General features: G+C 32.1%; 2 protein-coding genes across 2 annotated transcripts; both read right to left on the bottom strand.

The window, feature by feature from the left end:
• Positions 1 to 1,047: 1,047 nt before the first annotated feature.
• Positions 1,048 to 1,686, bottom strand: LOC123896771 (auxin-responsive protein SAUR78-like). The gene has a single exon (XM_045947136.1). It carries the CDS (start codon positions 1,552 to 1,554, stop codon positions 1,180 to 1,182), a length of 375 nt encoding a protein of 124 aa, XP_045803092.1. The 5' UTR covers positions 1,555 to 1,686; the 3' UTR covers positions 1,048 to 1,179.
• A 3,760-nt stretch (positions 1,687 to 5,446) lies between these two features.
• LOC123896772 (ribosome-binding ATPase YchF-like) lies at positions 5,447 to 12,538 on the bottom strand. Its single transcript, XM_045947137.1, has 11 exons — positions 12,206 to 12,538; positions 9,980 to 10,168; positions 9,783 to 9,836; positions 9,454 to 9,564; positions 8,847 to 8,909; positions 8,498 to 8,752; positions 7,585 to 7,731; positions 7,338 to 7,365; positions 6,753 to 6,823; positions 6,242 to 6,301; positions 5,447 to 5,895 (listed from the first exon to the last, which is right to left on the bottom strand). Exons 1-11 carry the CDS (start codon positions 12,413 to 12,415, stop codon positions 5,827 to 5,829), a joined length of 1,257 nt encoding a protein of 418 aa, XP_045803093.1. The 5' UTR covers positions 12,416 to 12,538; the 3' UTR covers positions 5,447 to 5,826.
• Positions 12,539 to 14,119: the final 1,581 nt, after the last annotated feature.

Below are 14,119 nucleotides of genomic sequence, written 5' to 3' on the forward strand. Positions count from 1 at the left end.
ATGTTGTGAGTGAACGAAATTTTCATATTCGAAAAAATACATTCACAATATATGTTTGCATATAATTAAAGTATTTGGAAATTTGAATATACTGGTACATTAAGTCATTAAAATAGTAGATAAATGAATATTAACAAAGAGATAAAAATTAGTAGGTAAAAAAATGTATGTTGTGAGTAAACGAAATTTTCATATTCGAAAAAATACATTCACAATATATGTTTGCATATAATTAAAGTATTTGGAAATTGGAATATACCGGTACATTAGGTCATTAAATTAGTAGATAAATGAATATTAACAAAGGAATAAAAATTAGTAGGTAAATGAATATTTTTTGTGAAAGAAATCCTTTTTTCTATCATTTAAAAAATTATTATAACTAAATATTATTTATCAAAACATTCAAAAAGTTCAAAATTTGATATTTTTTTAATTTTATTTCTAATAACAATAATCAATATTGAACTTTTTATAAAATAATATAAAAAATTAGTGTAATGCTTATAAACAATGAAATCATATTTTTTCTTATAAAATTATTATCACTAAAATACAAATAATCGAAAAATAATTTTTTGATTCATAAAAATAATCGTTAATTAATTAATTTAATATGCCGATACATTCTATTTTTTATTTTTTTTACAATGTTACATTTGAATTTTTAAATGTACCTAAAAGCTCCCTTTTATAATTCTTAACAAACGGTAAAAAAAAAATGCACGGTAGAAATTATTAATATGATGATTATGAATATAAAAACCTTTTTATGACAAATGAATGTAAAGTTAGAAGTGGCACGTGCGTAAAATATAATTTTAATTTTTTAAATAATTGTTGGTCTTAAATCAATTATTAGTTGCCAAAAAAAAGGTATGACAAGTTAATTTAGTACAGAAAAAAAAAAGAAAAAGAAAAAAGAAGCAAAAATATATAGCTGAATTGAACTTTAAGAAAGCCATGAGTGATGTGTCCATTTCAATTTCCCCAACCAACAATTTCGTATCAACTAATCAAACGTATGGGTCTTGAAATCCCAATAAGTTAGAACATAAATCAGCTATGCAATTACAAAGTCATTTAATACACTAGAGAAATGAAGTTAAAATACAAATTAAAAAACAAAAAACAATTCAAAACCATTACATTGTGTAAAATGCAGCCACAACCCAACTCTTAAAACACATAAAGTTCAGCCAATTCATCTAAAGACTCAGAACTAAACATAGGATCAGCATTTTCTAGCATCCATAATAAATGATCAAAAAGAACAACCTCACAATTAACAATCAAAACATTATTATCATATTCACTACCCTCTTTCTTATTCTTGTTGATCAAAGCATTAAGAAGAGGATGATTCAAATACTTTGAACTTATAACATACCGTTTTCTTGTGCTACCAACAAATATAGTTTCACAATTTTGATCATCTTGTTGAATTTCATATAAATCTTCTCTGGTTGACCTTAAGCTACTATAAGATGATGATCTTCCTAATTTGCTTGACAAGCTCTTGCACTTTCTTAATAATAGATTGATTTTCTTCATGCCTTTTTTCTTTCTTTGAAGGGGAATTAAATTCAGATTTAGGGGAAAAGAGAGACAAAAAGAAAAGGTTTATTTGGAAAAAAACAATGAATGAATAAAAAGTTATGAGAGACAGTGAGGCAAAAAAGTGGTACTTATGAAGAGAGTGGGTGTTAAGTCATTGTTTTCCGGTACTAGAAGTGTGGGGTCAATTTGTAAACCAAACTTTTTTTTTTTTTTGGCTTTCGGCACCAGTTTGATCGAGTTCAGGGTCAGTTCTGGCATCAAGTAGGGTCTCAGTCCCCTTCCGATCACAGTTGCGGGGATCGAACTGTGATTTTTCCTACCAAGTTCAGCGTCAATCACCACTAAATCAACTAAAGATCGGTTAAACCAAACATTTTTAGTGACACAAACAAGTCATCTTTTTTTAGTTAACAAATTTGAAGGTAAGAAGATTTTAACTTACAAACACAACAGACAGACACAACACAACTGAAGCTCTTGTCATTCATCAATGAAGACACATTTTTGGACAGATCCCACTGTTTCTCTTCACACTACATTTGGTTTTTTCTGGCCAAGGAATTGAACCAAACAACACAACTAATAATGTCCATGCCACCACACAAAAGGAAGAAATACATTTAATTTAAATATAGGAATCTCTTGAGATTTTTTCTTGTCTATATCAACACATCTTTAATTACATTACATCTTTTGCTTTTTGGTTTCGTGTAAGCTTACAAGTTCCCTCCACTTGAAGTAAATTCGAGGAACTGTCGTCATTAAATATATGTACCTTTTTTGGTCAGGATTCAAATTTTGGTCCCTTCCTTTTGACCCAATTATGTTGGTTGCTACTTCTTTTTTCTACAATCTATAAATATAATAAATAGTTTTACATAAATAATTTTGAATTTGTCTAAAGTTTTACCTAAATAATCTATATGATATAAATTTTCAATCCAACGGTTGATTTTATAAAATTTATATCGGTTAAAACGTTATAAAGATGTGTAACATTTAATGTCAAACTAGTTTGTGTCATTTGATCCGACCCTAAATACTATAATGAAAACCTATTTTAGTCTCTGATGTGACCCTAAGGCTGACAAAGGCAACTAGCGATCATTTGTGCACAAGATATGATCAATAAGTGGCCGGCTCGCTCCTAAGCTTATAAGAAAAGGGACACATGAATGAAAGAGATTCAAATTAGAATAAGAAAGATCTTGAGATTGTGCAAGTATGAGACAGTAAAGTTGAAGGAAAGCTTATGAATCGGTTAGTATTACTTATACCAATAAGCAACATCTTCTTTTGGCAGCTCACATATCATATAAAGTGTGTGATCGAGGACAAAACACGTTGAAATGACACATGTTAATTTGAAGACTGACGTTATTTTTTTTCAATAAGGTTGTGACAATTGAGCAATTGGTGGATTGTATCAAATTCTCTTATATATTGAAGGATTAAATATGTTTTTAGTCACTATATTTTGACAGACTTTTATAAATAATCCCTACATTTTTTTTAATTATATTTTTAGTACCATTGTTTTTGCCATTTCCAACATTAATCCCTACCTACTGTAAAATTTTAGTTGACTGGATAGAAATTGTCACATAAATAATACGCAAATTCATTCAATAACATGAATGCGCTGAGAATAACCATTAAACTTGAGAATCCTGTCAAAAAGTTACAAGAGAACATTTAATCTAATATCATCAAATGAATTACACTAACATAAAAAAGCCAATAACATAAACCTATTATCTAACAGTTAGCATTCTCATGTTTAAAATATCAAAATTATAATTAAACCTTTACATTAATGTAGTTTTGTCTTTCTCATTTTCCTGAACATTATCAAGTTTCTGCCGCAGGAATTGATTAGACTATTCTAAGAACCTAGTCTTTTTCTTCTATGATACAAGGAACTTAGTCATTTAATTTATTAAGTTCTTTTCACATCACATACTCATTTGACTTACTTTCTACAATGTACAAACTAACATAGACCCTTGCATGACAAGTCAAATAATGCAAGATAACATTTGAGATAAGAACTATATAGAAGAGCCATGCACTATATTCTGACATGTATGAACGTGCTATTTTCACTAAGATATTTTATTTTCCTTGTTTTAAATATCTAGATGGTTTCATCAGAAAAAGAAAAATAGTTTGGCCTATATCAAGATGTTTCATGATGTTGATGCCCCACATGAATATGGTACCTTGACTTGATGCTTCGTCTTATGTGAATGATGCTCAAAGTTGTGCACGCAAGTATATGGATATATGTTTCCAAACATTTGGTGCATATGGTTGGTTATATTCATTAATCATTATTGTGGAGAGGCAAAAAAGAATGTATTTCCTTATAATTTTTTAAGATGGATATTTATTTTTTTTAATTAACCTAGTAGTTAGAAAATTCACCTTAAAAGTAAATAAGTTGAGTATCTCGGGTACCAACCCGGACTCCTGCACATATAATGCGATGTCCCTACCAACTGAGCTAAACTCACGGGAACAAGATGAGTTTTTCTATCATGTGCAAATTTGTATATGTTAAAATATTTAAAATAGCAAGTTTGTATTAAAATTTGTACATTTTATATTAAATTAATAACTTTTTAATAAATTATTATTATTTTTCAATAAAAAATTACTATTTATTTTAGTTGTTTTAACATATGCAATATTGCACATGTTAGACAAACCCTTTTGATAATCATCCATAGTGATGATGTGAAACACTCTTCTCACCTTCTAAGAGGATTGAAGAAGTCACTCAATCATGTGTTATAGGTGAGGGAAAATAAATGATTTTATATGTATAAAGAGAACCATGAAGCCGACAAACAAGTCTAAAATAGGTTGATCAAATAAACTTCCTCCTCCAACTCTCCGTGTATATATTTGTTGGTTTGTTAGTGGAATCCATCATGATGTTTTCTCTCCCAACCCCCTCAATTCTTTTCTACCCCATGAATTTCCGTTTTTGCCCCTGGGGTACTGCGGTTTATACGAACCGAAATAAGCTGACATTCTGATAAATTTCGGTAACCACTTACCGAAATCTGGGACATTTCGGTTCGCAGGTACCGAAACAATTATTTCGGTAAACTTCTACCGAAAATGGCCTAATTCCAGCAACCAACGTACCGAAATCTATGACATTTTGGTTCGCAGATACCGAACAAGCTGACGTTCATTTTTTGTGTACCGAAAATGCTAATGTTCGGTTTGCAGTTACCGAAATGGTCTAATATTTGGCTTCGGTGAATACGAACCGAAGTTTTTTGGCAAAAATGTTTCAAACCGCAAGGGGCAAACTTGGATTTTTGGGGGGTAGAAAAGAATTGAGGGGGGTTGGGAGAGAAACCATCATCCATCATTATCACACTGAGAAAAGTGTTAAAAGAACTTAATAGAATCCATATGGGCCTAGAATATATATATAGAGAGAGATGAACCATTCACGGTTTAGAATGCGAACTCTTCCCATATTTTGGGGGGGGCGAAACGTGTTCGCAAGTTAAAGTGCGAGCATGGTATTTTAGTAACTTTACGGGCACATGAGAAAATTAAAGCGCGAAAAGAAAAACTCAAAAGAGTATCATCGAAAAACTCATCAGTAAAATTTACCAAAAATATCTTTCGTGCACTTCTTTTTCACATGATGCATTACACACCTAAAAAATTAACATCTTCAATTGAATTGGAATCTAATTTTTAATCACGCTCAAAGATGACAATTTTGAAGATAATGAGTGTGCTGATTGGCTTGCTAAGAATGGCGCCATCTAAAAAGCCTCCCGAAATTGTAACAGTGTCTTTCTCGGCTTCATCATAGTATTCTTGTAGATGGAAAAAGAAACCTATGAAAATTATGTATAGCTAATGCTCACTATAGAATAAATTAAGCATACTAAAGTGTTTATAGTTTACACTGGACTTTAATAAACAAGAACATGAACATTACTATTATACTATATAGTAAAGTGTCAAGAAAATTTAGTGTATACATTATGAAAAAAAATTGTGACTAAAACAAAACAATGCCTCTCAAAAGTGTAACTAGAAATTGGCTGAAAAACTTCTGGCCTGTAGTCATAAATTATGTCTCAAAATCCACCGACGCCTACCTTGGAGCACTCGGTCACAATGCTTTAGCAAAACTACAACCAGCAATTGCTGAAAAATTTCCTGATCTTGGTCATAAATAATATCTCAACTTCTCCACTGATTCCCAACTGGTAGCAGTAAGTTCTACTATACATTGAATCGAAACAACATTACATCTCCTTCTTTTACAATGTAGTCTTTACCTTCAGATCTCAACTGCAAACAACATATTTAGGTAAATTCAGAATTGTTTCAGGAAAATAGAAAATTATTTCCTGTTTATAAGTTTGTTCAAGGGACAACAGGGAAATGTTGGATGTTCAATTTCATGAAACACGATCACAAGATGTGTATCATGTGAGGAATCATAATCTTCCTTCGCAAACCTACTATTAATCACTTATGTAAACAAATAAAATCAACAAGTACGCATGTGACGATCTCATATTTATAGAAATCAATAACCACCGTTAGCAAACACTTTGCTAGCTAATGATATAATTAATAAATGAAAATAAAAAGGCAGACTAGTTTAGGGAGGGAAGTGAAATTAGAAACTTACAAGTCCTTTTTCTCGTGCTGCACCAAGTGAACCAGCAGCAACAAAGTCATCATAAGCCACCTAATAAAAATAAACATTTTTCATGAAGGTTATTGAATGCAAGCGCTTAAAACAAACACAATAATAGTATATGTAAAATTTATATCCCTAGTACATGAGTCAGAATGATGAATACAAAGCCAATTCTAGTTGTATGGCAAAATTTTGTGAGCTTGAGTGGTATTTTTTTCTTAATGCAAGATTGATTAGATGCAATGCGTTTATTCAAGTAGTATTGAAAACCAGATTGGTTTGCCTCACTCTACATTAAACTCTGGACAAAAACCTATAACTCGTGCTATTAAATTTTGTCATGTAAAATCTATTCCCTTGCATATTCTAGAATATTGAAAATCAAAATCACCTCAACCTTTGTTTGATATAAATGATTACAATACATGCTATGCCAAGTCATGTATTTATAATTTATGTATTATAAGTAGGAGTTTAAAAATGTATCATTGATGCTTACTGTCTCTGCTCGAATGAAACCCTTCTCAAAATCAGAGTGAATAACTCCCGCAGCTTGAGGCGCAGTCATACCTAGTACAACAGAGAAGTAAAATTTAGAAGAGAAATTCCATTCAAATCCTTATATTATTATTGATTATGTTTGGTCAATCAGTCATATTACTTCCTAAGAAAAAGGGGCAATCATAGATAAAAAGGGCACAAGATCATAACCAGAGCCATTTTTTGTCAACAAAAGGAAAAACAGTATTGCCAATCCAAAAATAAAGCAAATTTAATTTAATAACCTGTTTATATATGATATCTATTTTAACCACAATTAGTGTTCAAATATACACCTGAAAGTCGCGGTTAATGACATTCAAAATTGTGGTTGATTGTGTTTGCTGATCGTTAATGGGTTATGAAGCTTCTCATATTCATAAATTATCTTCTAAGCGTAATTAAGCATGTATTTAAACGGCATTAGCTATTCAAATTGTTGTCAAATTTTGTTGTCCCGTTTTGTGTCAAAATAACACAGCTCTAAATTTCTATATGACCAATTACTTAGAAAAGGATGAACAATATCAGAGAAAAAACTAACCTGCAAGTATTGTCCAAGCTTTTGTCTCCTGTGTATACATTAGAAAAACAATATCAGTTTTGGAGATGAAATAAAGACTAGTTAAAATCTAGGATGTCTTGGGGGACACTTAGTTTTGCATGTTAGGTTCAATAATAACTATGGAACTACTAATCAAAGGTTCAAGTTACCATATGATACTATGTATATTATACACGTGTTTAACAGGCAGTAATGCTCTCTAAAACTTTTCAAGGTTTCCTCTTACCTTCTCACCAGAAGTGAAATAAGTTCGCAGCCCCAAAAGATCATAGGTTGCTCTAATGAGATTCCCAAGACCACTTTCATCAACACCAAGAGATTTCAAATATTCTTGCCTTTCTTCGGTTGCTAGTTCACTAAGCTCTGCCTCAACCTGCAAAAACAATTGACCACTTCTCAGTTGAGTCTCTGTGGCAATGCTAACAAGAATGTCAATCATCATTATTTCATTCTAGAGATATCATGATCTATCAAGTGACGGATCTAGCAAAAGTTGACATTGCAAAAATTCCCTACAGAAAATACATGTAAAGTACAAATTGCCCATATGATATTTGTGAAACTTTAAGAGAAAGGAGAACCCGTTCCACAGAAAAAGTCAAACCTACTGTCAGTACTTTTCTACGGAGAAACATCACTTGCTCAGCAAGCTGAAATAGTCATACAACCATATTTGAAAATATGACGATGCTAGGAGGATAACGGTACTAATTTAAATAAGAGTAACTTGAAATGGTGTTTTAAATGACATTTTAATTTTCTTGTGTCATCCATCATGCACCAAACAATACACAAGACAGTTTTGTTGTGAGTCAAATGTTGGCCATGTGTTGTTCTCCTTGTCCTCTACCATAGTATGTATCAAACACACCCTAAGATGAAGAACCTAACAACTAAAAAGGTGACATACACACCATTTATTACCCGAGTTTAAACATCTTATGCTATCACAATACTACTGATTTTCTTTCTCAAAGAAAGTTTGCATAACAAGCTTAAACATCTTACAATCATTTTCAAAATAAATGAATGGCAAAGCTATATTACCCGAGTGTAACTAGAAAACAGATATGGCAACATATTTATTTATGTTACAGTATACTATATAACTCAAAAGTTGTTTATCTAAAACTGTATACCTGTGCTGAAATTGTTACAATTCCAGACTGCAACTCGGATGCAGCATTCTTGACGCCTGCGACGTAATCATTGTTTGAAGCATCGGCTAGATCAGATTCCGCAACATTTGCCACATATATAATGGGTTTCATGGTGAGCAAGCAAAGTTGCTTTATAGAATCCCTTTCAAAATCTGTTAAGGTCACAGATCGTGCAGGTTTTCCGTCCAAGAGTGCTACACGAATTTTTTCCAAAGCAGACTTTTCTGCCTCTTCCTACAACCAAAATTTTCAAAATCAAGTCACGTGGTGTTTTTCGACCAACAAATTCAAGAGGCAGGGACGGTTAATAATATATAATGACTGTAACCTTGACTTTAGATTGTGAATCCTTTGTCTTGCTTTTTTTTAGTTTATCCAGTCTTTTCTCAATCTGCATTTCTTCAAACAAGAAATATCTTAGTTTTATTTGATCAGTCAACTTTGTCACAGAAACCAAAAAGTATTCTTCACAATGAAGACCAAGGAAAGTAATAATAACTTCATCCAAATATATTAATACAATCATGATAAAGGGCCTGTTTGGATTGCCTTATTTGAGCTTATCTACTGGTATAAGTTTTGTGAAACTGTTTGGGAGAACTTATGAAAACAGCTTATGACAATTTTCGTAAGTTTTTTCCCACTTATTTTCATAAGTTCTCAAATATGGCTTATGAAAACAGTTTGTAGCATATATAAAAAACAATAAATCTTTATTCTATCTTTTGCTATAAATATTGCTTTAGTAAGCTTATACATAAACACTTATTATGATAAGCACTTGTGCTATAAGCTGCAAATAAGCTGTTTATCCAAACAGACCCTAAATGTGATAGAACTCGTTAATGTGCTTCCACCAAAATTAGAAAGATAATAACAAATTCAAATGAAACAAAGGCAGTAAAATTGTGTAGAATGACGGTTAGTAAGCTGACCTGATCTAAATCTGCGAAAACAAGCTCCAAGTTGATAACTTCAATATCAGACTTGGGATCAACTTTACCGTTCACATGAATAATGTCATTGTCGTCAAAACACCGTACAACCTAAGGTGATAATCAATCGATCCATGGCAATATTTAATCAGAAAATAATAAAGCAAAAACATTTTTTAATACAGGCAGTATTTTCGAAACTTCATGTTCCAATAAGCAATATGTAAATTGCCACTACTAATCTAAATTAATTAAAAGGAAAGATATGGAATGAAAAGAAGGGAAGATTAAAGTAAAACTATGACAACAAAATGATGGTCAATAGACACCTGAAGTATGGAGTCCACCTCACGAATATGTGATAAAAACTTATTACCGAGCCCCTGCAACAGTTGAAGTAAGATAGTGATCACAGACAGTAATACATATGCAACTTTCTAACACAATAAATAAGATAGGTTGCAAAATTAAGATAAGCGTCAGTTGACACCAAACCTAAACAAAGGAGAAAAGAAATTAATTAAACCTCGCCTTGACTTGCACCCTTGACAAGCCCAGCAATATCTACAAACTCTATGGATGCTGGAACCACTCGTTGAGATTTACTGAGATCGGAGAGTACATGGAGACGAGAATCTGGAACAGCAACAATCCCTACATTTGGCTCTATCGTACAAAAAGGAAAATTAGCAGCTTGAGCCTTTCCGTTTTCAACCTAGACATGCGAGAACACTACTTGTCAAAATTTGATATAGCATTCAGAACAAGGGCTATATATATGCATACACAACATCAATACAACAATCAGCCAAAATAAAGAACAGAAATTGAAATTATTTTATTGCATAAAGGCATATCAAGTTATTGCAAGGATAATGCTAAAATGATAATGGCTTATTTTTTAAGAGTAGTTCAGCAAGATTCATTCTTCTCAACGTCTATTTCTTAGAGAGATTTAACTATTGGTTCTATGTGAATTATCCTTTTACCATAAACTTATGAAAGGATTGTATGTGCTGTAAATATGAACAGAAATTTAAAGACATATGAAATAAAGAATTGCATATGGAATACAGAACAAGTACCTAGCACACTTTCTTAGTGTTCAATTTAACTTATAACTTAGTACTTGGACCTACCACTTAGTTTCCCTTATCATTTAGCTTCATTATTTTATTTTTTGGTATTAACCCTCTGGTTCCCGAGGGAAGGGGGCCCCGGTAATCCAAAGTTCGGCCGTGAGGTAAGTAAAGTCTGGCCAGGAATTGTTCCCACCAAGAATTGAACTCGGGTTCTCCTGGGAAGCTCATTAACCACTTGAGCTCAATGTCTTGGTTATCATTTAGTTTCACTAGCTACAACAGTTCTATCCACAATATCTAGTGCAGTCGATGCTAATTAGTTACGTATATGCTACTTAGGCTTTATTTCTATCTTTTCAAGTCTCCTTAACAATCTTCCAAACAAGTTCACTCCTATTTATATTTCCAACTATAATAATTAAATCACCTCACCTAAGTTAATCATTTCTCAGCTTAAAAAAAAAGCATCACAAGTCTGAATGTATATAAGGTGCATATCCCCATTTCAGATTGTAGTAGCATAAGGGTTAAGTACAACACAGAGAAACCACTATTTATTTTAACAAGTGCTACACACAGGAGCTAGCAACATAATCTTTGAGCTTTGAAACACGGGCACATCTATATCACAACCACAAGGAACAATCAGTGTAAAATTGACAGTAAAATAAAACCAAATTGCATTCAGAGTTTCAGAAACAACAAATTAGCATCAAGTCCTCCTGAACCCTGATACAGTGATACGGAACTCAAAAGGAAATTATGCCAACTGGCAGTTAGGTTAGGCAGATGAACATAGCTGGAGTTAGTTGTTTGCTGTTGAGAGATACTTAAAATTCAGTTAGTTTGTTATTTCTTCTATTTCCATGTAAACACTGAAGGCTATAAATTATAAATGCCTTTCATCCCCATATATTACCATTGACTGCGAGACTTATGAACTTTTTCCTCTTAAAATTCTCTCAATCGTTTAATTATTTCTCTTCTCATGCAAGCCCTATAATTTACTCTTCAATTCTAGTTCTCGTTAACTCTGCCTCTAAATCTTACAAAACAAGGACCCCTCATTCTATCACGAAAACCATGAAAAGGACTAAATCACATAGCAGACCAATAATAATATAAAATCTTGCATTAGCAAGCTCATAGGGGATAGCAGATAAGGTAACTCGTAACTGATAACGGATAAGCTAGCAAATTGAATTTGAAATGTTTGATAAAACTAGTTGATGAACTAACTAATAAGTCATAACTATAAAATGACATAAAAAAAATAGATTTTTAATTAATATTTAAAGTTTTCAATTAAGATAGTGGAGATAAAAAATGACAGGCTATATTAGCTATAAGCTCAAACGCTACTCCAACCAGCATATGAAAAACTGTTATAAGCTCATGAAACAATGATCATAATTCATAACCAAACCACTCTTATTTGATTATACAAATTTATACGCTATAGATTAGGGTTTAAACTTAATTAATCTTGAAGTCATTTTCTCAAACACATACCGGTCAAAGAAAAAATAGAGTTTATGATTAATACTTAAACACCCAAATACCCAAAATTGTATGAAAGATAAATCATATAACACAGAGAACAAAGACTATTCGATTCAAGTAATAACCAGCAACCGAAAAAACAAATACAGAAAAATCAAAATACTTACAACGGCATTGAAAAGGGTAGACTTGCCAACATTAGGGAGGCCAACAATGCCAGCCTTGAGACTCATGCTTATCTTAGATGAAGAAGAAGAATATGAATTCTTTGATTGAAAGCCATAAAGTTGAAAAGAGTTTTTGGTTAAAAAACTGTGATGATTACCGAAAAATTTTGATTTCAATGGATGAACTAAAGTGGGAACTAGTTTTGCCATTATTATTAGTAGGAGAATTGAGAAGAGTATAGAGAGAAAGAGTGTGTTGTTGTTATCTCTTGTGTTCTACTACAAAAGCATTTTCAATGGCTACGATGTGATGAAGGAATGAATGGAAGAAGTATTTCTATCTCACTATGTGGTTTTTATATGCTTGACTGCTTACCGTTTGTAATTATTAATTACTAATTAGGTTATGATTATGATAAATCATCTAAGATTCTAAGTTGGAATGTTGGTAAAAAAATAAAAAAATAATAATTGGGATGTGTTCTGGTGACTTTAGTTAACTTGGTTTTTTTTTTACGGTAAATATATTATTTATCAGATTTTTGTATAAGACGAACAAATATTAGTAAACGATGAATAATGTAATAGAGGTTTTGTATATATGCAACATATCGAAAATAAATACCTAAACGAGGTCTACCTCCTAATCTCATAATCAGAAAGGCACCCCTCAACTTCCAAGTCACTAAAGAAGACACTGACCCGGCAGTGAAAGATGTCACTAGACACTAACTCTCGATCTCAAATCAAAAGCGATTGACTTATTAGAATCTAAAAACAACTCCATAAGGTGACGTGGCAAAGGTAGAACGAGAATCTATACAGACAGTCAAGCTTGACCTGATTTACTTCTAGACATACTTGTCTTAATAACCTGGGATTTGGATTTACTGCTGTAATATATCACACAGTTATACACAGTTGAAGAAATCTGAACCATTAAAATCATCCAACATACCAGATTGCTTCTCTCCTACATTTTATAGTTTTTAATGCCTAAATGACGTCCCTCCAAACCAGATTCAACCTTACGACGGACGAAGCGGCGACAACGCGGCCGACCAGCCTTACAACGGAGCAACAGCAAAACAGAACAACGTCACAAGGAGCGACAATACCTACCACCCTCTTCCTCCATCCACCAATTTATTTCACAAATTGAAACACCTACCATATGCATAATACAATTGTTCTCTTTCACAAATTGGCACAGATTCTGGAATTTGAGTTATGGAGTAATGCTTCCAACCCCTATATTGAGTTATGGAATTGAAATTGGTCAAAACCTGTTGATGAAATTGTGCAGAAATTTGTAAAAAGTTCTTAGTGTCAATTGTGTGAACATCGTTTTTCCTCAACTGTGAAATTGTTGCTTTTTGGTGGAGTAGCATTCTAAGTACGTTAGATTGTTTTAATGGTTCAAATTTCTTTAACTGTGGGTAACTGTGTGATATATGGACAGCAGTAAATCCAAGTCCAATAACCTGAGCAATCACACTAGAATCAATAGACAACTCAACTTTGCTAAAACTCAACATGTGCACATAATTTAAGTCTTAAAAAATTATCAATAATTCAGGTACATTCGCACTACAAGTCCCTAATGATTTTGCAAAACCTCTAATCCATTGACCATTATTACACAACTCCACCGCAACCAGGTTTCCTACCTTATTTGAATGCACCATCGGTGTTCAATTTAACTTTACCTTCAATTTTATTCCACCTAATTTGGGAGGTGAAAGATAAAATATAAACTTTTGTTGTTCCATCATAAATTATCAAAACAATATCGTATATTTATTTTATTCTCACTCTATTATACTTTGTTACATTTCATTTATTATATCTCATCAATTCAAACAAAGCTAAATATTACCTATAATCACCAAATAATCTAGCTAGAATTTAAAA

The sequence above is a fragment of the Trifolium pratense genome, linkage group LG7 (genome assembly GCF_020283565.1).
Source record: "Trifolium pratense cultivar HEN17-A07 linkage group LG7, ARS_RC_1.1, whole genome shotgun sequence".
NCBI lineage: Eukaryota > Viridiplantae > Streptophyta > Magnoliopsida > Fabales > Fabaceae > Trifolium > Trifolium pratense.

Coding starts and splice junctions, on each gene's coding strand:
- LOC123896772 (XM_045947137.1), bottom strand. CDS start 12,415: ATGGCAAAACTAGTTCCCACTTTAGTTCATCCATTGAAATCAAAATTT. Junction 7,732..8,497: donor TTGTAACAATTTCAGCACAG/GTATACAGTTTT, acceptor TTGTTTTTGCAG/GTTGAGGCAGAGCTTAGTGA. Junction 7,366..7,584: donor ATTTCACTTCTGGTGAGAAG/GTAAGAGGAAAC, acceptor ATGTATACACAG/GAGACAAAAGCTTGGACAAT.
- LOC123896771 (XM_045947136.1), bottom strand. CDS start 1,554: ATGAAGAAAATCAATCTATTATTAAGAAAGTGCAAGAGCTTGTCAAGC.